This window comes from Mugil cephalus, chromosome 13 (assembly GCF_022458985.1).
Source record: "Mugil cephalus isolate CIBA_MC_2020 chromosome 13, CIBA_Mcephalus_1.1, whole genome shotgun sequence".
Lineage (NCBI taxonomy): Eukaryota > Metazoa > Chordata > Actinopteri > Mugiliformes > Mugilidae > Mugil > Mugil cephalus.
In genome coordinates this window covers 12,730,900-12,757,151 of record NC_061782.1, presented here as the reverse complement: position 1 = coordinate 12,757,151, position 26,252 = coordinate 12,730,900, and the positions used below count along the sequence as shown (strand labels likewise).

General features: G+C 43.7%; 2 protein-coding genes across 7 annotated transcripts; one reads left to right on the top strand and one right to left on the bottom strand.

Annotated features, from left to right (window-relative positions):
• Positions 1-145: 145 nt before the first annotated feature.
• Positions 146-12,262, top strand: mapk8a (mitogen-activated protein kinase 8a). Of its 4 annotated transcripts, none has more exons than XM_047604087.1 (12): positions 146-317; positions 4,042-4,208; positions 4,453-4,582; positions 4,745-4,803; positions 4,916-5,054; positions 6,388-6,553; positions 7,306-7,377; positions 7,803-7,985; positions 8,089-8,213; positions 8,345-8,408; positions 8,997-9,074; positions 10,333-12,262. In XM_047604087.1, exons 1-12 carry the CDS (start codon positions 282-284, stop codon positions 10,515-10,517), a joined length of 1,404 nt encoding a protein of 467 aa, XP_047460043.1. In that variant the 5' UTR covers positions 146-281; the 3' UTR covers positions 10,518-12,262. The 4 variants fall into 4 exon arrangements, with proteins under 4 accessions (XP_047460043.1, XP_047460042.1, XP_047460045.1 ...); XM_047604086.1 differs by lacking the exon at positions 7,306-7,377 and adding an exon at positions 6,837-6,908; XM_047604089.1 differs by lacking the exon at positions 7,306-7,377 and adding an exon at positions 6,837-6,908 and having other exon boundaries at positions 10,328-10,500.
• Positions 11,115-26,050, bottom strand: arhgap22 (Rho GTPase activating protein 22). Of its 3 annotated transcripts, none has more exons than XM_047604084.1 (11): positions 25,902-26,050; positions 25,585-25,677; positions 17,659-17,855; positions 16,968-17,055; positions 15,449-15,577; positions 15,153-15,363; positions 14,922-15,054; positions 14,455-14,528; positions 14,003-14,124; positions 12,864-13,863; positions 11,115-12,772 (listed from the first exon to the last, which is right to left on the bottom strand). In XM_047604084.1, the coding sequence occupies exons 2-11, from the start codon at positions 25,673-25,675 to the stop codon at positions 12,553-12,555; spliced, it is 2,265 nt and encodes a 754-aa protein (XP_047460040.1). In that variant the 5' UTR covers positions 25,676-25,677; positions 25,902-26,050; the 3' UTR covers positions 11,115-12,552. The 3 variants fall into 3 exon arrangements, with proteins under 3 accessions (XP_047460040.1, XP_047460038.1, XP_047460041.1); XM_047604082.1 differs by lacking the exon at positions 25,902-26,050 and adding an exon at positions 25,778-25,890; XM_047604085.1 differs by lacking the exons at positions 25,585-25,677; positions 25,902-26,050 and adding an exon at positions 21,076-22,028.
• Positions 26,051-26,252: the final 202 nt, after the last annotated feature.

Genomic DNA, 26,252 nt, shown 5'->3' with positions numbered 1-26,252 from the left:
CCACGCTGAAGATGTGAAACTTTTTACTGTAATTGGCGCTATTCTTAGCTTCTCGCCTTTAAACGCTTGATTGGATTAGCCTCGCGGTTTGACAGCGACAGGTCAGAGCCACCAATAGCGGGTGGCGTGAGATCAGCTACACCGATTTGACTAATCCGTCTGACGCCCAAGAGGTGCGGTGGATCCCCGGGTAGGTGCGCTACAGAGAAGCCTGGGAAGGACGAACGATCTCGGCCGAGCCAGTGGACAGCAGCCTGCTGCCGTAGGGCTGCTCCCCAACAATGATCATAACACTGCGGGCTCTCTTCGAACAAGGGGTAAGAAACCGTAGTAGCCTTGTCTTGCTGCGGGAGTCGGTGCTGGGACGTTTATCCATGCCCAGGGTTTTTCCTTTTTTTTTTTTGGTTGCGCGCAGCTTGTCTCTGCAGGCCCTGGGGTATCTGCGCAGGGACGAGGATAAATAACAACCATCCAGGGTTGTGAAGTGGGCGCAGGGAGAATTTAAACTACTCAGCGCTAAGTTAACGTAATTTTACCTAATGTCCTTATTCAGTCACATGCCTTCGCAGAGCATGGCTCCGCGTACGCTCGTAGCCTATGGGAACTGATGGGATGAACTCTAGATGGTACCCTTACCCTATCTACTATGCTACGGCTTTCTGCAGAGCCTGTGAATGCCATCGTCCACATATTACACCACAGCATAATGGCCAGGGAAGGAGATAAACTCTGTGGGATTATCGGAGTTGCTAAATAGATCATGCAAATAACCACCCTCGGTTCATTTATAAGTAGGCTATTTATGATCACTGCTGCATCATTGTTTATTCTGGAAACATTCCAAGCCACTGACTAACTTTGATATATACACACACATATATATAAACTTCTAATGTTATTAAAATTGCACGGTGCTGTCAATCACAAGTAAATTGTCGGTTTTACTGGTAAAAATGCCTTTTATCTGGTTATAAAATTATCACAGTTACTAATGTAAGAGACTCCCTTGAGAAATGTTAATTTTATAATACAACCCTTTAATTTGATAATTCTCAATTAAAGTATTCACAAACTAACTTAATAATAAACTACATTTGAGAAAAAATAACAGGGGAAAAGCTTAAACACTCCATATGAATTGTATGTTGTTCACCTCTGCCATGCCTCTGTGAAGGATTCTGCAACAAGGACAGTTTTGTGTTGGGGGGAGGAAACATTGGGGATCGGTTTCCATTGCATTTCATTTGAGTTAAAGAAAAAAAATAAATGTGAATGACTTTTTATGACCTGTGTGCTCCAGTGTGGATCTATTTCTCCTATTAGCTCTCTAAATGAATTGTGTGGAATTTATATACATTGAATGAGATCAAAGGAGGAAAATATGCATCCTCATTGTTCAGATTATAGGCGCTTTATTTCCAGAGAGGCACTGTCAGCTATCTATTAATTTATTTACTGCAGAGATAAAGACAAAGGAATTACATCTAAATGATATTGTCTCAAAACGGGGGTAGGCCAAAGAAATTTTAGGTTTGTGGATAGATAGATAGATAGATAGATAGATAGATAGATAGATAGATAGATAGATAGATAGATAGATAGATAGATAGATAGATAGATAGATGAGCGGAGGCAGGCGGAAGTAAGGATGGATGGAGGAGGTGGTGGGTGTGTCTGCACACGAGTGACGCGCTGCTGGGACGCATGCCCCGTGCGCACTGCGCGTCCCGGCCTGTCAGTAGCTGGCAGATGGAAACGTAGGCAATGAATCTGGTGAGGTCATGTATTTTTAAGCCGCACAACGGAATAAATCATCATTCAGCGGCGGCGTAAACAAATAGTGCGCTGCTCCGGAACGTCTCGCCGCCGATCGGATCGCTGGGGAATCGATAGTTTGATGATTTGATGACAGAGGTAAGATGGGGATTCGCACCTCCGCTCCTCAGACGTGTTTATTGTTTGGCCGTGGGGGGAGGGTCGTATGCCGCTATGTGCATGCTGCTTTACCAGGCCGGTCGTGTGTGTTCATCTGCGGCCTCACTTATTACCACAACACTCCCCATTTTTTTTTTTTTTCCACGTCCTTGTAATGTAATGCATTTGCGATCAGAAGCGAATATCACCACCGACTGCGCGCTGTGTATGACAGACAGCCTCCGTCATATCACGATATGGGTGTTAATATCGCACCGATAAAGCCTTTTTCGTGCAGTGCGTCCGGCTTATTGAAGCTGCTGCGCTGTACACGCACGGCTCTTCTCCTCCGATGCAGTCAAGACGGAGGGGTCGCGTGGCCAAGGTTAACACACTGACATGGAGAGAAGATGAATAGCCAGCTCGATGGCAGCTCTTCACTCAGCCTCTGCTGATTCTCAGTGTCTTGGAGATGTAGCGCTAACCGTGTTTCTCCTCCTCTGCCTTGCAGCCAGTTTGCAAATTTGGACTGGGCACAAATACCATAGGATGTGATAGAAAACGTCCGTGTATATATGGCTGAGATTTTTCTCGCGTTCTCTCTCTGCTCATGCATCCAAACTGTGAAAACACAAGATGATGATCATGATGTTCTGCCTGTGGAGTTAATGTTGGTTTGGTTGTAGTATGCAATGTAAAAGACAAGAAAGCATAACCGTGTATTTTGTGTTAATGTGTGTGCCACTGACACAGTTTCCCAATTGTTTTTTTTTTTTTTTTTTTGAGTGTTTGTTTAATACAAGGTAACCACTGTTGCTAGGATTGCTCTTTAAGTGTTTGCTTTGGAAGCCATTCATTAGATCATTAGGCCAGGGATGCTTGTTCAAGGAAAACAAAGGTTAATCATTAGAGGACAGTGCACTCTAGGAATCACGCTGCTCTACTTCTGGCTTTACAGGAAACGTACAGCACCTGCCCTGACCTCTCGAGTGTTTTATGAGACGACTAATGTGTCTGCTGCATTCCTCAAGAATACTGCGAGAATACTGCGGCCGTCACACAGGTGTAATCTTATAGTGTGTAATTGACACCGCATGTGGTTGTACTGGTTATCTCACAGCGGGGATACTAATATTAACACTGTATCTGTCTACATAGGAATTGAAAGCCTCAAACGGTATCAAGTGACTATTAGTCTGTCATTCCCTCCCTGCTCTTATCTGTCAGCCATTAGAACAAAAATAATGGCCTACATCATCTGCTGTACGTGGAACTCATAACTGCACATACCCCCTGCTGCGCTGCACGCTAACTGCGATGTCATTCAAGCCATCATCTTTCAAATGAGCGTAATTGTCTTCCTGTCTGCGGTATAAAAAGAAGCAGCATGTCTATTTTCATGTTGCGAGGGAGGTGGATGTTATGCGCGTCTTTGTGACGTTGGAGGAACAGAAGGAGAGCTGACTCATTTCGTTCTGGCAATTATATCCCTCATATGGACTGTGTGTCGGCAGAGCCCAACAATGGGGCGGGCGGTGAAGTTGTTTATGTAAGAATTCAAGAAAAGGAAAGGAAGTCGTTCCCCTTTTTTAGTCTTGAGGCGGTCTCGCCGAATGCGGAATGATTTTCGGAAACGTAATGCGTGCAAATTGGCATATCTTGTTGTGCCTTATCTGGGCGCGCAGTCTCTCGGTGCAACTTGACCCAGTTAACATGTGCCTGTGGCAGACTTGCTTGTAGAACTGAGCTGGAGTCCTGGGCTGGGGTCCAAACTCACAGGAATTATCACTAGGCTTGGTTTTCCAGTGTGACAGAGTCACTCTGAGAGTTGTGTTTCATATGATGGATTGTGGACCTCCTCGCGGCATGCTCCTGTGCCACCGACTGATGATATAAAATCTTCCGTCCTGGTGTGTCTGCTGAGTTGCTGAGATAAGGAACCGCAGTGCTCGCCTCAAGTGTGAAATTCAGCAGTGTCTCCTCCACTTCTAATCAGCTTTCTCGGGAGACGGGATTTTCATTTTCTGACTTCTTTTATTTTGCGTCGAGGCTGCTCAGCCGCTGTTGTGTCGTAGGTAGTGTTGTTCTGGCACTGCAGGATATTTAAACGTTTGTCCGTCTCCACAGAGGACATTTTTGGATGCACAGAAAGCTTTAATCGAAGATTTCGCCATGAACAAAAACAAGAGAGAGAGGGAGTTCTACAGCCTAGATGTTGGGGATTCGACGTTCACAGTGCTGAAGCGATACCAGAATCTGAGACCCATCGGTTCAGGGGCACAAGGAATCGTCTGGTGAGTGTTTCATCTGTGTTTAGTAGGTCACTGTTTCAAGTACGTCTCATGAGAATCAACAAATATCTCTCTTAATGTCTCCTGCTCTGATTAAATTAAATCAGTTGTACATTTTGCTGCTTGTTGTTTATGATACAAGCCCAGACCATCACTATGCATATCCAGAGATGTACAATGCCTTTTAATGTTAAGTTCATCACCATGTATATCATATCAGCGTGTATCTGCCACCTTTGTTCCTCAGCTCCGCTTATGACCAGATCCTTGAGCGAAACGTTGCCATCAAGAAGCTGAGTCGGCCGTTTCAGAATCAAACCCATGCCAAGAGGGCGTACAGAGAGCTAGTTCTAATGAAATGTGTCAATCACAAAAATGTAAGTGTGCAAATATTTTCCAATGCACTACATTTCTCCACCGGGAGACGGGTCATTTAAGACCAGGCAGATTATTAATGACATCTTTGTGCTTAAATTGGGTTTTTGTGAGTGAACTCCTTGACGACATCCTTTTTAATTCATGTAATTTGATACCCACAGATCATCGGCTTGTTAAATGTATTCACCCCTCAGAAATCATTAGAAGAATTCCAGGATGTGTAAGTAACCGGACATACATACGTATGAACTGGGGTAAAAATGTTTTCCCTCTTTTTTTTTGTGTGTGTTTGCTGACAAACTCCTCATCTAAAACTGTGTCTGTTCCGTCAGATACTTGGTGATGGAGCTGATGGATGCCAACCTGTGCCAGGTCATTCAGATGGAGCTGGACCACGAGAGGCTGTCCTATCTGCTCTATCAGATGCTGTGTGGCATCAAACACCTCCACGCTGCCGGCATCATTCACAGGGTATGCACCCGATCCCCGTGAATACACAAACTAGTTCAAACCAGCGTTCTGAAGAAGAGCTTTTAAACCCGTGATACTTGACACTCAAGCGTGAGGGGGAAATGGTCAGCCGGGACACTTTGAGGTGATGAGTATTGACTTTTTATTACCGACAAACCTCTGTAGAATAATTTTTTTTCATTAGGCTCCTGTTAAAAATATGATATTGTTTTGACTGCAAGCTCAAAATTGAGAACAAATACTTAATAAAAATGTCCTTTAAATAAAACATGTACATCTTAGCAGCTCTAGTGAAGCTGGTGTGAATGCATTTCTTACCTTTTGAATTGACAAGTGAATGTTACATGTGGATTGGTTATGAGCTGATATAAAATTTACAGCTGCACCTTATCATTAGTGCCAGTAACGTGTGCTGCCAGGTATTGGATGGATAAATGGATAGGATAAGTATTTATCCTATTTCTAGTTACTTGAAGAAAACAAAAGCTTGTTGTTGCACATTCAAAAAAAAAAAAAGACATTATTCCTAGTTCAGGGGGCGGGAAAAAATCAATACGGTAAATTGCTGATCGATTCATATGGAAATGAGGAAATTGCTCCACACAAGCAAATTCGTACTCAGAGGAACATGGAGGTGGGAACTGTAGGTTTTACTCATGACTGACTTTCCTCCTCTACCTACTGAACCACGACAGCCCTTGCTACTGAACAAAGCTGTGTTGTCGACCCCTCAGGGTCAAACAAGTTCTTGACCCTCTGGTTTAGAACGCAAGGTCAAACAAAAAGAATAAAAAGAACAGCACAAGGTGTTGACCTGGCCTCCAAATTCACTAGATCCCAAACTGATCCATTAAATGTGGGGTGCACTAGAACAAGCCTGATCCACAGAGGCCCCCTCCTCTTGATGGATAGGACCCAAAGGCCCCCCAACATCCTGCTGTCAGACGCCACAGGACACCCTCAGAAGGCCCATGGCCATTCTCTGTTAAGTCGAATGGTTTTGGAGGCACAATGCAGACGTACACAATATAAGGAAGGTGGTCATAATGTTATGCCTGATTGTTATATGTTGTAAAGAATACTAATGTGGAGGTGCATTGCCATAAAACATTAAAAATCACTAGTAATAGTCTGGAGATGGCGAGGCCGCTAACATTAGCAACCACGCTAACGTTGGCAGACATTGTAAAAATGTATTTTAAGCTTTAAGCTTTGATGGGTGACATAAAGACGCTTCCTTCCTTTGTGACATTTTTCTTACGTCTACTTCATCTTTACTGTCAATGTTACTGCTTGTTATTTTAAAAAAAAATCTATTTCGCTTCCTCTGTAGGACCTCAAGCCCAGTAATATAGTCGTCAAGTCAGACTGTACACTGAAGATTTTGGACTTCGGCCTGGCTCGGACGGCTGCCACAGGCCTCCTCATGACACCGTATGTGGTTACACGCTATTACAGAGCTCCAGAGGTTATCCTGGGAATGGGCTACCAGGCCAATGGTGAGTTTTTTTTCACCATGTATCTGCCACTACGTGGAACATAGTTGATTTTCAGTATAATAAAACTGCCAGAATATGAAACCTGTCGTCTTTCAAGGTTGTTGCATCAGTTCTGTTGTAATTACAGGGACAATACAATTACTATTAGCACTCTTTGGAGCTGCATGGCGCTTTTGTCTGTAACAAAACCTCGCTAACTACTGTCTTACGTGTAACTAACCTGTTGTTGCGCACCGCCCCTTGACCTCTTATTGGCTCTGTTTTTCGTGTTCCACTTCACTAGTGGACATATGGTCTGTGGGCTGCATACTGGCGGAAATGGTTCGCCATAAAATCCTCTTCCCTGGAAGGGACTGTATCCTTGTGTCTTTCAAATACTTCACCACAGTTAATCTTAACCTTCAGACTAGCAGGTCTTTCCCTGGATAGTGTGGTTTGCTACAGGCTACGGGTAATTCTTATCATGGCGAAGGGTAACATGCCTCATTTGAGGCCTCTTGGCAGTTATGGGCTGTACATTTTCATCAGCATGTCCGTTATTGTTCAGCGGTGCTCTTTCACACCAGTGCTTTCTCATATCTTTCTGCTGCTGCATGGTCTCCATTTTCATCATCACGCCACTTCCACTGTGTTCACACCCTTCTCACTTCATTCGTTTGTTGTTTTCTTTCTTTTCTTTGCTTTTCTCTTTTCTCCTCTCCACCATTTTGTTTGCATGCCCACCTCCCCGTCATCTAAATGTCCACCTCCAGTGGATGTATGGTCAGTGGGCTGCATTGTGGCCGAGATGATCAGGGGAAGTGTGTTGTTCCCCGGCACTGATCGTATCCTTCCCCATCATTGGTTCATCGCTGTGTCACCATCACTCAGTGAGAGATCCGCCACCATCCTGAGATTTTTCCCTTTGTCACGTGACCTCCATCGTTGCTCTGCTGCGCCCATTCCATTGTGAGAACTTAAAGCACAGACGCATAATAAATGCCAGTAGTGGATGAGAGTATGTGCGGTAGTTATTTATTTATGTGTTGTATGCAAGAGTAGCTGCCTCACCATAGATCATGCCATGTAGCTGTGTGTATGTGTGTGTGTGTGCACGCTTTCCAAGTAGAAATGTTTGTGTGTACACCTCAAAGGACGTTAAATGTCAGGCTGCCCTTATGGTGTGTTATAGTATTTGTGTGGGCGTGAATAGTGCACCTGTCCGTGTGGCCTTTTTTTTTTTTTTTTTACCTTGACATTTGCACTCCAGACATAGACCAGTGGAACAAGGTAATTGAGCAGCTAGGCACTCCATCTCAGGATTTTCTAATGAAGCTGAACCAGTCGGTGAGAACGTACGTAGAGAACAGGCCACGCTACGCCGGATACAGCTTTGAGAAACTCTTCCCAGATGTGCTCTTCCCTGCCGACTCCGATCACAACAAGCTCAAAGGTAGACTTTTATTTGGTGCGCCTAAAAACCATCAAGAAATCATTTCATCAAACCTCCTCCACAGATCTGTGATTAATAACCCGCTTGTTGTTTCTCCTCTCAGCGAGCCAAGCGAGAGATCTCTTGTCCAAGATGCTAGTGATTGACGCCTCCAAGCGCATCTCCGTTGACGAGGCCCTTCGACACCCTTATATTAATGTTTGGTATGACCCAGCTGAAGTGGAAGCGGTAAGTGGATCGTCGGTAGGCCTGCGTGATCCTTAAATGTGTCACATGAGATTTCAACCACATCACATCACTGGAAGTGGAAAGTTGGCTTCGCTCTTGTAATACCAATTACGCCGCTTTCTCCTTCTCAGCCCCCACCGAAGTTCACAGACAAACAGCTGGATGAGAGGGAGCATACCGTGGAGGAGTGGAAAGGTTGGACAGCACGCCACGCTTCTCAACAGTCAACACTTCACTTCACGCACTCAATTTGGATCGATGAATTTCCATGTCAAGCTAATTACCAAACCGATCGGCGCTAATCGAGCGCCTCCACGATCACGTTCTTGTTCGGGGAAGGGGCAAAAATAAACCACGTCCATAGAAATTCAGACATTGGATGACAGACATTGTTGTCCCAGGAGCTTTGTTTCTCCACTGCAGTTGCCAGAATGGGCGTTGAAATACCCCCTTTAAAGCCTCTCAGTTAGCACTCCCCACTGTGGGGAATATGATTCTGTGGAGCGTAGGAGGGGCTTAAGATTGTGAGTAAATATCACTTTCAGTCGTGCAGCAGGATGAGCTCATCCCAACCCCTGCCAGGTGATAATGACCCCCTCACTCATTTTTAGAAGGGTCACACCAGCACAGCCCGTTCAAATTAGAAATGCAATGCTGTTTGGACTCTACAGTATGCCATGCTCTCTGACAGAACAGAAAAGTGTAACGTACACTGAGATACACGCACCGGGGCTTACTGTCCATCTCCTTCACGTAACCATTTCTTGTTGAATTCATTTGCAGACCTGATTTATAAGGAAGTTAGCGACTGGGAGGAGTGGACAAAGAATGGAGTGATCAGAGGGCAGCCGTCTCCTTTAGGTGAGTGATCATTATAACTTCGGGAGATGAGAGGGTGGAAAGGATGAATCAATACAGCTTCTATTTAGGATGGGTATTTATGAGGGTGTAAGGTCGGAAGATGCTTCACAGGGATGATGTGCACATGATTTCATTTTTCTTTTATATTAAATCGGTGGAATACATCATACACACATTTAGATAACCCTATAAGAAGGAGAATTTGGTGATTAAAAGAGACATCTATGGGAAATATGGGATAAATTTGCTTTGTTGTACTCATAAGTTACATGTGGTCCAACAATGTATTGTGGCCATCATCAGAGATTTTGGGATGTAAGAGTCAGAATAGATGTATTGTAACAAAAGTAAAGGTGAAAAATGTTATGAATTAAGATCTAATACTTAATATTTTTGAACAAAGGTTTAATATTTTGAGAGTACCATCACCGGGTGCTAAGCAACAAAGCATAGGGGAGAATTAAATGATGCAAATCCATTTTTACCCAGTCCAGTCATAACACGAGAAATTTATTTTTTTGTTCTCAGGTCAGCATTTTTCGTGTATTATTTGATTTTCTCCACAAAATTGTCTAAAACTCAATTGACTCAATTGTTCTCAAATCATTGATTTATGACTTCCTGGCGTGGTGCACTGTAGATAAGCATATTAGGGTCGTTGTAAATAAATAAAAAGATACAGAGTTGGAACCACAAAGTGTGTCTTTGTCAGGTTGGATGAAATAAATTTGTAATTTATCAAAACTCATGTTGTTTCTCGTGAATTTATTTGATTTATTTAGCAGCCTTCTTAAAGAAAATCCATAAATTTAAACCGAAATGTTTCAATGCCCGAGACATGCACTACCGATAAAAAGTTTTATAACAGCACATAGTATCCTCTGGTATTTCTGGGAATTTCTGCCACAAAATTGGGAAGAACTCTCTGAAAAATATTTGATTTCCTTTTTAGAAAGAAAGAATGTCACAAATGTCTTCACGTGTTAAATCAAAACCAAAGAAGAAGCTTTAATAAATAATGAAAATGAGACATTACACTGCATATATATCAATAACAAAAAGAAAGAAATATCAAACTTTTGACCGATAGTGTATGTAAAGCATTATTTTCCAACTATAATTTTCAGCAGGTTTTGGCAGCTTGGCGGTCTTTTGGCATCAATTCTGAAGTGGCCCGCCTAAATGCCCCCCCAAATTTGTCTCTATCCTGCGTATATCAATGAAACCTATCCGTTGACGTGTGTTTTTCGCAGCACAGGTGCAGCAGTGATCGACAGCCCTCCTCAGCCCACGTCCTCCTCCTCCTCCTCCTCATCGGCCAACGACGTCTCATCCATGTCCACGGACCCCACCGACCCCGGCAGCGACCCCACCATGACCTCTGAAACTGACAGCAGCTTGGACAGCCACACCTCTCTGGGTGCGCTGGCCTGCTGCAGATAACGTACGCACACAGTACGCAAAAAAAAAAAAAAAAAACACAAACCTCTTCCTCGTCAGTAAATGTGATGGGAGGGTTTAGGCCAATGGTACTTCTCATGTTAGTTTGTAGAGCTGTGCTTTTAATGTACAGTTTGTTCTTATTTTACCCCGATACTGCTGTAAAGGATTGTGATTTGAAATTGTATCATTATTACTGTATTTTTGCTGCAAAGAATCAAAATATGTTTTGATGTGAAACTGTGATGTACGTGACGAAAGAGAGGGACTGGAGTGTACTTTACACGTTGCTGTTTTTTTAGCTACCGCTACAAAAACAAACACCACACTGTTAGCACTGTACTAGTAGGTTGAGAATATTTTTGAATAGTTTTATTTAGCATTTTTGTATAGTTTTTGGGAAATTTTGGGAATGAACCTACATTGACTAACTGTCTATCTGTAGACTAGCACACTTTATTTTGGATCCTAACACAGATGGATGATTTTACTTCGTTCCTCATCTTTCTTGTAGAAAGCGCCGTTTTGGTGTATCCGACGTATTTCTTTCAGTGTTATTTCAGCTCTGATTGTGTGTGACTGTGCCCCTGACACAATATCTTTTTTTTTTTTTTTTTTTTTTACTGTAAACTGACAAAAAAAAAATCTTTATTTAGTTGGATGTAATTTGCAGGTGACGGTCTGTCGGATGAGCAAAAACAGGGTGAATGTAAGTGAATAGAAATGTGGAATCCTAAAGAGCCAGTGGTTACTGTTAGCGCTAACACGGGCCATCCAGACTGCTTGACTCCTTAATATGGGGACTGTCACCAGAGACTAAGCCTAAGTTAGTCACTTTGTATTTTACCAGGTTCTTTCAGACATTATTCACAGCTGTCTGATATTTAAGATATTTAATTTAAGTGCCCTTACTCAGTTAAGTGATTTGTTTCAGTACTCTACGTGGCAGTTGCTCCTCCCGTCTGTGGGGGCGTCTTTCTGTGTTCTACCTCACACGTGCACACGCTCAAAAAAACACACATTTTTAACAATAACGGTATGTAAGAATGCGATCAGAGGTCTAGTTTTTTTCTGTATTATTTATTTATTTATTTCAAGCCAGGACGTGTCTGTATGTAATGTACATTTCATTCAGAAGTACTATTTATATGCATTTTTTTTTTCTCTGAGCAGTATAATTCATGGATTAGTATAGTCAGTGATAAATCTGTACATTTTACTGTAGATGTATGAGTGTTTTCTGAGAGTTAGGAAACACATTTGCTACTTACCATGGTAACCTTTGGATGTATTCAGTAGCTCAAATTCCCAAACTGTCCTTTCGCCCTTTTCATGGTTGGGCACTCCGGACAGTAACCCCTAGCATCAGCTCCCAGAATGCACTTTGGGGATTGTGACGCATGTCCTGACCCTTTTCTTGGCCACATTTCAACTGAGTAGTTGTGGCTCTCTCTTTTTTTTTGTGATTTTTTCCCCTTGTCCACCTCCAAAATAGAACTGATAGAATAGACTACGCATGAGTTTTCTCTGAGCAAATCTGGTATTAGTGCAGGTACATTTAGAAGAAAGAAAAGGAAAGCCATTCAGCACCATTGGGGTGATGTTGCAGTTTTCTAATGGTTTGGTCAAACACTGTCAGCAAAAAGTTAACCCTTTGATCTGAAATTGCCTCACTAACAGACCGATTATATACACAGAAATGGAAACTGTCTACCTTCAACTCCAGCAAATAAAGAGTTGAATTTTAATGCCTCGCATTGTTCTCAAGTTTTTTCTTAGTCAGTAATTAAATAACCATATGACCTGTTATGTGTAATAGTAGGTATTTTGTGGAATGACAAAATGATTGGTCCAGTGGAGTCCTCGTTTGGCACCGGCACTTTTCAGTGTAGGCACAAGACAGCTGTACTAAAGAGAGAAGGATGGCGATTAGTACTGCACTAGAGGTATTTGGTCTTCAAAGCTTTGGGGCTGGTTGGTCTTCCCAGTGACTTCGCTCCCTCTCCTCTGTTGAAGGACCAGATGAAGGCAGGGTGGTCTAGTTGGTCCGCGTTGCACCTGTGGTCAGATCTCCGAGTGTTTTGAAGAATTCCTCCATCTCTTGCTGGAGGAGAATGTTTCGATTTTCTGCATCTTGATGTGCCCGCTCCGAGTTCCTGAGCCGGATCTCCAGCATGTGAAACTTCTTCTTCTCCTGGTCGAGCTCCTCCTCCAGACGGTTGACCTGGGATTGGTACTTGGAACAAGACTCCTCCAACCTCAAACAAGAGAAGAATAGGTTATGAGTTAACACCCGATGCCGATTTTAACTGGTTATTTGAGAAAGAATGCCAAGTGACTCATTCTTACTTGCGAATGCAGGTTTCATAACTAGTCCTCTGTTGCTTCAGCTCCTGCTTGAGTTGGGTCAGCATGCTCGTCAAATCTTCGCTTGTTCCCGTGACATCGTCCTCGTTGCCGCTTGCACTGTGATCCAAAGTGTTTGTACTGTCCCTCACCTCTGTGGGTCTCTCTGGACCCTGTTCTAATTTCACTGCCTTATCACTTCCGCTTGGCTCAGATAACGGGATCTCGAAGGACGTCCAGATGGAGGAGGTGTCAGCAGGCAGGCTTAGACTGGAGGGGGCGACATTGTCGTAGGCAGACAGTCTGTGGGATTGGTGGAGGGCTCTGTGCGACAGGGGCGTTCGCGAGGAGTCTTCATCGGAGTCTTTCTGCGAGTCTTTAAGTGAAAGGGTGGTTTCTTTAAGGGAGAGAGTTGAATCCTTTAGAGACAGAGAAGAGTCTTTGAGCCTTTCGCCAGACGAGGTGGTGCGCTTGTGTGCACGGAGGGACGACAAGCCATTCATCAGCCAGTTGCTCCCACCAGCTGATGACACATCCCCTGCCGACCCCCCTATTTTCCCCCTTGGGCCCCCGGAGGCTGCACCGCCCTTGAAGGAACTCCTCCAAGAGGGCAGAGCTTTAGATTGCTTACTAGGACTAACAGCTACCTCATCTCCACACTGACCTTCAGTTTTGCCATCTGCTTTTCCATCCACCTTGTCTTCTGCCTTGCCTCTGCCTTTCCCTTCACCGCAGCCATCCCCACCTTTGTCTGATGTAACAGGGCTTGGAGCATTCAGTGCACTATCGGTAGGTGGAGGTGTAGAAGACTGGGGTTTTTCCGTAGGGGTTTTGGATCTCCTGCCTGAGGATGGTATGGACTCGGGGTCTTCTTGTGAAACCCATTCCACTCTGCACCGTTGGATCGAAGGAATCTTCGTCTCAGTTTCTGGCTCCTCATGTTGGTAGAGTCGGGAATGTTCGCTGATGAGAACAGTCATCAGGTGCTGCACCTGTGAACTTCCTGTGTGATAAACACAAACACACAAATTCATATACATACAAATACATGGCAGGGGTTGTAATCGTACATATTTTGCTTAAGCGTACTGATTTAAAAGCAAGTTTTGTCAAAAAATTGCCACATATTAAACATTTCCAACCCTCCATCATGGTAACTGGATCTTCCACTCTGGGCCGTAGGATGTTGGGTCCAAACACGGTGGCCAGGTTCTGGACACTCATCTTATTTTCATTCGACTCAGACTGGACCTCATCCAGGAACCTGCGCAGACAGAACCAAAGCAATTTATCTGTAGAAAATTTTCATTCAAAACAGTGAAAAGCACAGCTGTGTCACGCTTGTCACTGGCATGTGGGCACAGCTGATGATATTTATATAGATGCAGAAGGCAGAGAAGACATTCAATTATGCACAGTCACAGTTGGCGATGTCATTTCCCGAGATGACGGGGATGTGGGTGTAGCGAACGTTATTTCTCTGGTTTGACAGACTGACAGATCCTTTGTGATGAAGCAAAATGACTGTGAAAACGGCAACAACGAAGCCAGGCACAGTCAAATTAGCAACAAAAACAAGACGCACTTTACTTACTTGCAGATGTATTTGAGGAGGTTGTAGTTAACCTGAGGAAGGGATTTCACCTGTTTGCCTAGCTCCACGATACCCTTAAAACAAAAAAGGAAAGACATTATTGTCAAGATAGTTTTTATACAAAAATGTATATATAAACTGATCAGCCACAACATTATGACCACTGACAGGAGAAGGAAGTAACACAGACCGTCTTGTGACAGTGATGGTCTGTGATGGTCAGTGATGTTACTTAGACATGTTCCCCCTAAACCAGACCAGACACCCCCACCCCATAGCAAAGATGTTCCCCTTCCCCAGCAGGATGCAGCCTGACACAGACACACGCAAAAACGGCTTGGGAACAACTAACAACATCCTGTTTTCAGGCACAACTGTTTTGGAGGGACAAGGAAGACCTAGACAGTATTAGGAAGGTGGTCATAATGTTATGCCTGGTCGGTGTAAAGCCTCAATCATTCAGTTACCACTTCTTTATCCTTGGTAAGAAACTGAGCGCAAGACAGAAACTGCGTGTATTTGGAGAACGGTATCATAGGCTCCGGCAGCTCTCGGATGTACAGCTTTAGCAGTGACGCCACCGTGTGGACGTCTGTGGAACTGTAAGAGAAAAGAAGGGCACGTTATAGAACTCTATCCCTCACATACCATGACTTGGCACGCAGCTGTAGATAAACTGCCCCCTTACACTGCCTCACCTGTCAAACACTGGCTTCTCGCCACGGTCAAAGGCATCCTGCAGTTCTCGAACAAGATTGGTCTGGCCGGGGGCCCTGAAGAGGCCCTCCTCCTTGAGTCCATGCTCACGTATGAAGCACACACACTGTTCGACCAGCACAGGGACGAGCCGCTGAGAACCACACTGGGCCTCATACAACATGGTCTCCTCGAGGTGCTGCCCAAAGACACCTGCAGCCGTATAAGACAGAAAATGACCACCAGACATTTCCTAAGTGTAGGACAGGTACATCTTCTCATTGAATGGGAATCTTACCTCCACCGAGTGGAGCCCATATAGCTCTACGTATGGCTCTGACCCATTCTTCCATGTCACTCTGAGAAGTGGCCATGAGCAAGAATGATTCATGACTTACACCGGTCCGATCCTTTTCTCCAGCTCCCCCTGGAAGTACAGCCGCATTTCAATATTTTCTGATCACACACGACACACACATACACACAACAAATACCACTTCTTCAAAGTACTTTGCAGAAGTATAAGCAGAATAACTATATCTGTCTGTGAACAAGGAAGCTCAAATATCAGTATCAGTATTTTGATAACCTTATTAGCTCGAGCACCCCTGTAAAGTACAAAGACACAGCCGTACAGCTCTGCCTTTCCTTCCTCTAGGTGCCCGCAGCTTGACACCACCCGGTTTGACATTTTGGTCTGACATTTATTTGACGTTTATTTCAGCACAGCTTTGATAACGCTGTGAAATTCACTCCCTTCATTTGACTTTGTAATCATATGCTTTTGAAGAAGTGGAAGAAGGGCTCGATTTCAGCTTTAAAAAGATACAAATCAGGCAATGAAAAGAATCAAATGTCGCTCAATTTTCTGCAAACGCAAATAAAAAATAAATAAATAAAAAAACGCACATTCGGAAGCACATTCAGTAAGTGTGCCGTTTCCCTTGCAGTGTAGGCTACATATAGGTACCTGCATTCATTACTGAATCCTGCACTGTGGTGCATAGACCGTTGTGTGTGAGAGAAACGACCCAGAAAGAGTACAGTTCCCTGGGGACACCAGCAACTGCACCATGCCTCTCACCCCGTCTCTTTTCTCTTTGTGTCCTGGGCATTTTCCACGTTGCCTTTTCAGTTGTTTTTATAAAAGAGACCAGAGTCCATCTCACATATTAAATCTATCTATCTATCTATCTATCTATCTATCTATCTATCTATCTATCTATCTATCTATCTATCTATCTATCTATCTATCTATCTATCTATCTATCTATCTATCTGAGGACATGGATCTAATTCTAATTGTGTGGGTGATCTGACTTTTTTCTAACAACATCCAACAGAAAAACGGAAGTGAAGGGAGTGCAGGACAACTTTCGTTCTTTTCTCTTCGTGCTGTTCATTCTCTCCACTGATCATGATCATGACAACAGCAGAATTAAAGGAAGTTGTTGTTGACCTATCAGACACATGGGTTAAGCAGTCATATCCTTTCTGCTGCTCTGTTTATTTCTTGCATGTTTCATGGCCTGAGATGTAGCCACTGATTTCATTTAATTTGGGTCCATTTACACAGAGGGGAATGGGCACGCCCCGCTGCACGCAACGTATGATCCTAATATCAAGCAACGTGGAGAAACACGGAGCTCGACTTCCTTTTCTTAAACCAGTCATTTATTTAAATCTGAAGTGAGTCCAGCCTTGCTTTCTTTGGCACTCTGCGCTGAACAGATTGTTCGGTGGCCCCCTCTCCTACATACATGCCTTATTTCTTACTCGCATCCTTTCACGACAGAGTTGTCACCATGCCAACTCACCTGGAACAATTTCAAAAAGGTGCCGACCAGGCTCGTCCTGATTGGCAGGCACCTCATTTACCTGGCAGCCTTGTAGAGGAATACACCCCTGTGGGAGAAGGGAGAGACGGCGTGAGACGGACAAACTCGCGGACAGGCAGAAGGTTTGGATTTGGACGTGTAATGCATGTAAAACATCGTAGAGTTCCTAGTACACCTGGCATCTGTCCAGACTGAGGGAGGCAATCATGGTGGAGGGAGGGATGACTCAGGGAAACATCTCTTCATCTACTTATCCCTCGTGTACCGCACTCGCATTTCTGATTCCTCCAGCACAGCGAGGGTGAAAGGTCAGCTACTAAGTGCTTACAGTGGAACCACAGGGCAGCTAGTTACCACATTATCAGTGTATGTGTGTCAGGGCAATAACAGCACAGTACAGCTTTAATGGTGAGTGTGGGTATGTCTTAATGGAGGATGATTTTTGGGATATTATCCAGGCATGGTCTGACACCAAAAATAGTCATTTTTTTATGTTTGAAATTGAGAGACTGAATAAGTTATTTTTAGAGCTGGGGAACATTAAACTAATTAATTCATGAAGCTTAATTATGTATAAGGCTTTGCACCAGAATGAACCCGCACGTACAGCAGTGAGACCTTGCAACAGGTGACATCACGTACAGTGTGCATGTGTGTTAGCTTGAGACACCTGTGCCTTGCTTTCATCCTGGTCCTTGTAGTAATACAGAGCCTCGGTCCTCAGGACGAACCAACGCAGCTGCCAGTTTTTCATGATGCTCCGCTGCCTCTTCAGCCAGCCCGCCTTCAGCGCTTTCTCCTGGTCCAGAGGCGAACATGGCCTGGAGAGCCGCGTCAGCTCCCCGAGCACCATGCTTTTGGATCGCGCTGCGAGGACACACACATTGAGGGGTTACATATGGACAGGCCGCGCATGTCGTTACGGGAGTTACTTCCTTCGCGGTTTTGCTACTAGTATACAAATTCACCAGAGGACAATCGTTATTCGCAGGAGCCTCCCTCGGGTGCAGCTAAGCTCGCGGGCTTGACAGACCATGCGTCCAGATTTCCTCTTAAATCAATCTACTGAGGCAAGGCCTCCATTTTGCAGCAGTGACATCCTGCTTTTAGATGAAATCCATCTGTCTCTCCAAGGACATTTTCTCATAAGTTTCAGATATTAATATCCACCTATTATTTACATTTGACCGCACAGAAAGGTGTTTTGCTTCAGATCAGGCTACGCTTTACCTGCGACAGGCTGATTACAAGTATGGATTATACATCAGCATGTGTATGGTATGGAGCAAAAACTGTGGCAGCGGTCCCTGGGGAATCGAAGAGAGAGAGAGAGAAAGGTGAGGGAGGTAAACAGAGGGTGGAGAGTGGGAGAAGAGAGAAATCAATGGTGTCTTTTTTTCTGTTAATTGCATCCTGCTTTCTGCTGAGGACAGCAGAGAAGGTATCTGTAAGGGGCTGGACTGAAATCTCTCTTTCAGTTTCCCTCTTCTGTCTCCTCTCCTTCGCACTCTCGCTTATCAGCTCTACGTATGGACTCTTCATTTTATTTCTCTCCTTGTTTGGATGTCCTTCCTTTGCAGAGTCATGATTGCTGGGAATGGGGAGGACTATTGGAGTGACCACGTAAAGCAGCCATTAACAATACTGTACGCAGACAGCAGTAGCAGGCAGAGCAGGACCCATAAATAAAAAGTGACATCTTGTACGTCCTCACAAAAGAAACCGAAATCCTCAAGGAGGAACAGATTTTTTTTTTTTTATCTACTGCCAGCAAAGAACTATTAGTGTACCGGGGCAAAATGGTTATCTTATCAGTACATGCACTTAAAGTGCATGTCCATTAGGGACATGATGGACAAGAACATTTATGTTACTAATGAGCTGTCTTATGGGCTTACTGGTAATTATCAGTAGGGTAAAGGAATATTCAGATCCTTCACTTAAGCTGAAGTAGCCAGATCACAACATATTAAATAAATAAGTATTCAATTATGTAAAACGTCTGCATCCATTTGAACTACTTTGGAGTAATTTTACGTAACCATGCATGGTATTTTAGGAAATGATCACATGCTTTTAATATTAAATCTTAATCTGTTAATCTAAGTAACAATATTTCCTGTGTGTGAAATACTGTATGCACTTTATTATTGTTACTTGGATAAATATGCTTTGCTGCACGGAGGAAGTATTGGAAGTAAATGTGCTTATCGTATCTGAAAACACTGTGCCACATTCACATGTCGGTTTTGCATTAAATATTGATGATGCACGCCTGTAGCATTATGCTGTTAGGCTTAGTTGCATAGTTTAATCTATTGGAATGCATCACATTTTGAGCTAATAAACTTCGACCATTATCACTACATAATCTAAAATATCTACATCTGTCCAATCAAAGTTGAGTTTTAAGTATAAAGTAAAGGGTTTGCCTCTAAAATGTAGTGATGCAAAAATGTTAAGTAGCATAAAATGGAAATATTCAAATTATACTTCTATTCTGTACTAATAAATGTAACAAATGCACAAAGGAAATACGTTTTTGTGTAATTGTCACACATAATTGACTTATTATTAACAAATAAATTAGACCAAGATGATGTTTTTATTGATTATTATAACCGACATAGAGCTAGATAGTAGGTCTCATTAGTGTAATGGTGAGAAAACATCAAAATAAGGTCTTTCTATGCTATTTCATACCGTGGCTAATGTTGTCCCAATAACATCTCCATATATAACTCTACACCCCTTCACTGCTTAGGACCCAGATATGATATCTTCTGAACTCCAGCTCTGTGATGCTGTTTGAATGATGTTGCATAAAAGGGTCAGAGGAGAGCAGAGCTGGGAATCTAATCAAAGGAGAATACCATTACAGCAAATGAGAGATGGCAAGCGCACAAGACGTGGCAAGCACACCGAAGTGGATACTGCACTCTCCAACTGCGTCCGTGAAGGAGAAAGAAGAGGCACTTCTCCTTCCCCTTCCCATCATCTTTTATGAGCTTTTTTTTTTTTTTACGGCTGGTCTAGGATAAGTCAACAACTGCCAGGGGAGAAATGAAGCCACATCCCTGCCTGAAGACATAAAAATGTAAGCCTTCTTAAAGAAGAGTTGAGCTAGCATTTTGGTCTGTTATTGCCATTTTCATTCGGTGTGAAATTAAGCTCAGCTGCATTGGCTGTCGACTTGGAAATAACGCCGAAACAATAATTACCAATGTCCCCCCCGAGACAAAGTGGCAAAAACTCCCCAAACAGCCTCAAACAGCACGCGCCAGTTATCAAGCAACCACCTGCTATAAAAGAGCACAACAAGTATTTATACTCTGCATCCCAGTAACCTCAATGGAAAGTGCTATTCTTGCGATTTACAGCTTCCATATTCATCTTCGCGCAGTCATGTGAGAGGCATGCATACACGGCATCCCGACTGCAGTGGTCAGAAAAGGATTTTGCCCTGCATTAGAGGAACTATGTTTGACAGTCAGCTGTTGTGATACGGGAGTCGGGTAGTCAGGCGTTCCTCCCGTCTCGAATCTGCCACCTGCCAAACCCGCAACCAAATAGCTGGGGTTAAACCTTGAACAAACACAGATGGAGCCATGTGCTCAGGTGTGAACATGTCAGGATGCAGAGTGTCATCACTGGAGGGGCGAATCATCTTTCCGGCGGCCATGTTTACTACGACCCACAGCATCGAACCGGTCTTCTAGGATTGGGGATGGTTGATCACTTCAGGGTGAAGTGACAGATTACATCATCCTCCGGCAGGGCTGTTTAACTCTCGCCGGACACAGCAGCTAAAGGCTCGGATCATTGACGATAACTCCAGTGAATCACTGGTGTCGACGGTGACTGGGACACAGATTGACACCGGCGCTCAGATTTTACTCTAGCGTGGCACTGTCACACCTCTTTAATGTCACTGGCAACACTATTGATGACACACCGTCCACAAAGACGAGCAGACGGATGAGCCCTGCAGAGACGAGTGAGGCAAAGAAAGAGACCGCGTGGAAAGACAGCAAAAGAGAAATGAAGCACAGATGGGAAAGAAAGAGGGAGGAGGGACTGTGCTTACCCCGGCGTGCCTGTTTTATCTTGGGGCTCAGCATGGTTACCGTTGCTGTGCTGCTCCCTCTCACAGAGACATGACTGCATCCCTCTGTTTTAACACAATATCCCTGTCACACACACACACACACTCACACACTCACACTCTCATCGCCGCCTCGCTGTTGCCTCGCCCTGCTACTCCTCATCCTCTTCGAGCATCTCTCTCCCTCTCTTGATCACACTCTTGCACTTGGGGTCGGTCTGATTTCACACGCGCACACACATGCACACACTTACAGGCACTTAGCCACGCACTCTCCTCTTCCTGTCCCCTTCCCTTTCGTCTGACTCCCCCTCTCTGTCCCACTGGCCCAGCGTGCTGTTGTTCTCACATACCTAGAGCCCTGCCCACTCTCTCTCTCCCTCTGTCTTTCTTTCCCTCTCTCTCTCTCTGTGTCTGTCCCTCTGCCTTCTGCTGCACACTCTCAGTATCAGTTTCTCACTGTCTATAAATATGTCTGGCCGTGTGTCCTCCAGTTTATAGCCCATTTCTTTATACCACTGCCCCACAGTCTTCGCAGTCCCTCCAGCTGCTCATGGAGATTTGATTATGGTCTCATCTGTACCTGTAGCACAACCTCAGATCAATGCATTGGATTCAACCGACACCGTTCCCACCATTAAACATTTGATTCAGAGCAACTGGACATGGCATTATGCTGTATACCCACAGTAAGTTGGTACAGTTTTGGTCCTCAGTTTTTGACACATTCTCTTCTATCTATGACAAAGAGATAAGGCCCGCGCCCGAAATTGCATTATTTGGTGTCGTCCCATCTGAGGTGGTGTTATCTGGGCCACAGTCGGATCCCATCGCCTTTTCATTCCTGCTAGTCTGCCGTCTTAATTTGTCTAACTGGAAATCAGCCTCCCACGCAGAGGGCGCTGGGTCGGGGATGTAATGGTGCATTTAAAGCTTGAGGAGTCTAAACACCCAGTCAGGGGATCAACCCAGAGGTTTTACAATGTCTGGCAGACATTTTTGAACTACTTCAACTTGGAATTCCCCCCTAGAGACACTGAGACTAATACTTAATTGACTCACAATCTCTGTAATGTATTAGAATTTGTCTTTCTTTTTTAAAGGTTTTTCTGTTCTATGTGTATGTTATTGCTGCTTTATTTTCATATATTTTGTGACTATGTGCGCCCTTGTTGTTGATTGCATTGATATTGTACTTTCGCTCACCACACAATAATTGTTTGCTCTCAAATATTTTGAAGTTTTAAGTTTCAAGCCCTGAAAAATATTACTTAATTACTTGAAGCGGATTGGATAAGGACGCACTAAAGGGGCTCACTCTACCGTACACTACGAAGTGAAGGGAAACTGACAGATTTATGATCACATTTAAGTCCTTGATGACAGGTTATATGATTATTTATTTAAACTGATTTGCTGGCTTTATATTGAATTTGTCAGTATTATTTTATTAATTTTTTTTTCAAACTATTTAGGGGGGGCTTAAGAATATTTCAGACAGGCCTAACGATGCCACTGTTGTATTGTATGTGTCTGCAGTTTCAAAAGTCAATAAAAATATTTGAATAACAATATTCAGCGGTGGAAAGAGGAACAACAATAACAAAACAATGTGGGCACCCTTTTACGTTTAACTTGTCAGTCATCACGAGGGCCTGTCACAAGCTGATGACAGAATTTGTGGTGGCACTTAAAAAAAAATAAATAAATTCACGGTGCTACCCGTAGAAACAGACTGAGGATCTGAAAATGAAGCTAAATGACGCTCACAGACAAGATGAAGGCCAGAAAAAAGAGATCTAAACACAATGTAATCTGCATGCAATTTCTGGGGAAGTTGAAACCAGATCTGAAAGCACAAAAAACACCCTTTAGACGCAACTCTCTGTACGGCAGCAAGGCCAAACCACCGTAATGCTCCAAAGGGCCAATAGGATTAGCTGCCACAGGCGAGGGGTGGGGAATTGTTTAACACTAATGCATTGGTTCCATGGAAAAGTAATCAGAAATAGTATTTCAAATAATATTTAGTTCTGCTTTATACTGTAGAAGTGGCAATATTTCATGAGCAAAGGGTCCTTCGGTGTATGCAGAATACATTTATCTAAAACAGACTCTAAAGCTCACGAGGAACTACCTCATTCTTTTGGAAAGAGCCTCACAATCACCCGCGAACATGAACAACAAGACGTGTCAGACCTTGAAAAGAACTTGATCAGTCAGCAGGAGAAAGTGAAAATTCTTAAAATCAATGGAAAGTTTTTTAGGTTCCAGCAAAAAACATTTGCAACATTTGAGATACTGACGACGAGGGTGTTACAGGGGAACTGAATGATTTGGGTCCCAAATGTTTCTACCACAAACTAATTTTTTTTTGTCTCATTTCATGTTCATGAAATCAAAATAAGTGCAACGTGAAGAAGAGCTTCCCCTTTAAAATCTGCTGCAATGTTGTTGTTGTTTTTTAAAAAATTTATTTAAAAAATCCACAAAATATGTAATTTGCCCTGGGGGGCGCCCTAACATGTGCTTCCAACTGTAAAATCCATTGCAGATGTACGTATGTTTGGGAGGACAGTCGGACAAAACTCGAGCACCACTCATATTTGGTATCCTGAATCATTTCAGGCTAAGATTTATAGCGTGAGCGCAAATGCCACAGCGCTCAGTCAGTGTAATATGTCTGTTAAAAGCCACAACACTCAAGGGTGTGATGTTCTCGTTCCTAGTCAAGTCTGATTGCAGTGGATGTGATAAAGCAGACACATGCTGCAGTTCAAGAGGCTGGAGGAGAACGCACACACACACACAGTGTAGAGACACTACTGCAAGGATGGGCTCATCAAGGGTTTTCAGCTCGCATGTAATGTCACATATCACATGATAACAACTGGTAGAAACTGCACACTTCCTGAAAAAGAAGCCAATTTGGAATATATATTTACATAAACATGATTATTATAGCTACATAGAAACAGCTCATATATCAGATAACACAAAGAAGTACTGAGAAATACTGTATACATGTATACATGAAATACATGTGGATGCATTGATGTCGGTCCAATACATTAGACATCCTGAATAATCATCACGGAAAACGGCATGTGTACCGCAGAGACGGAATCAGTGTAAACATCTACAGCAACACTCATCGAGCCAGTTCCTGTGATGATGTGCTTCAGACGCGGGACATTCCGAACAGTTCTGCTCACACTGCACTCCGGGACAACTTCAGACACACAATCAAGGCACGATGAGTGATCCCGGACGCCTGCCGTGTGTCGCTCACGCCCTCCAGCTGGGTCTTTTGGCCCAGAGGAGCATTGCAGATGTTGCAGATGTGGTGGCAGTCAGACGTATAATGGTCAGACATTTTAAACATTCCACCTCGGCCTGCACGCGTCTTGGAGACACACTACGGGCTACAGTTTTTCACTGAGACACTCCCTTAGTAAAGAGAGCTCCAGGGATACTTTGGCATCTGATGTAGTTGTTGCTGTCAAGGTGCTTCAAGCTCTTCTGACATTTAACACTATGGAGGAAAACTTGACTGCAGCTGTCAAAAAAATGCTTCACCGACACAAAAACTTTCACTCCACTGCATTGCAGCTGTACTCTGCCTAAGGTGAAGTGTTCGTAAGGCAATGCAGTCATTCATTCTGACAATTCTGCCTCTTTTACCGGCTTGAACGCTATCTTCTTAGATTCGTTTACTTTCCAGAAGAGGCCAAACAGATGACGACGCTGGAGTTGCAGAAGGCAAGCGGGAGTGTCTGGTGGAAGCACCTTCCAAAAAAACTATGCAATACCCCAGACAGCAGCACCAGCAGTTTGGACACTGTGATCGCTGAAAAAGCAGATAAGCATGCATCTGCATTGCTGAGCAGCACACCAGTGAGTAGTGCCAATCAGCTAGAGACACGCCTTGACAGACCACGGCGTCTGAAAGGGACAAACCGCCGGACTACTGGGGGATTAACGAAGGGCAAATTCCCCCTCTCACCCACATGTCACGCAGATACCTCTCAGCATCACATCACACAGCAAAGTGGAAAGTGAAAGACTGTTTAGCTCAGCAGCGTCAACGGACACAAGCAAACCTGATCGTGCAAAGAAGTTTCGTTTTATCAGAAAGAACTCGTTCCTAACTCATCAGAAAAAAATCTTCACAGACACGTGCCCATTTCAGAAAATGTCCTGCTTCAGTTGCGAGTTGTGTGGTCTTGAAATCCACAAAATGATTACTGGTTACTTTTAAATAAGGTGTTCAACAGCATCATGTTGTGTTTCGTTATGTTAAAATCAGAAAGCAACTTCTAAATATTAGAAGAACTTGCACCAGGTCTGATTCAGATAGTGATATCTGTGCATCTCTACAGTTAAACCCAAAAGTCACAAAAACAAGATCTTAACATTAGAGCTCACGTAAGTAAGTCACTCAAGTAAGTAAGTAAGTAAGTGACCAAATAAATTAAATCTGAGCTTTACCTGGCGGTTCCCGTGGTTTGTTACTGATCTGAGGAGTCCTGGATGGTTTCATGATACCGAACACGTCTGTGTCCTTCTCCACTGGGGCCATCTCTACAGCCACAACACACACACAGAGGCACACTTGGGATGTAAACAATGACAATACTGAAGAGGCAATCGGCAACAAGCTAATCCAATGACATTCGCATACCCACAGAGAAGGGACTGCTATAGTTGCGATCATAAACACCAATGACAAACGCCTGAGGAATGCTGATCTGAACAGACTCTGATAGAAGGAAGGAAATGGAGACAGTCATGAGAGTATTACTTGCCATGTCATATCGGATGGGCAGACCAGACGACTGTTGGGCTGGAGCCAGGCTCCCTACGCTGCTCGAGCAAGCATGACACAGTCCTGAGCCACTTCTCTGATAGGTACTGATTTAGAAAGGAATAAAAACCCAGCTGTGGGATGCTTTCCTGCCGTTCTCCTCTTCTGAATTTTAAGTCTGTCTCTCACTCAGGAAGTGAGCTGTCTCGATGGAGAAGTGAAAACTGCTGACATCTGTATAAAAAAAATATTGTGAGTTTCTCATTTAGAAGTTAATATGGTAAACTGTTGCTTTCTATAGAGCAAAACCAATCCTCAGACGGTTAGTAATTTGCCTGTGTAAATCAAGAGG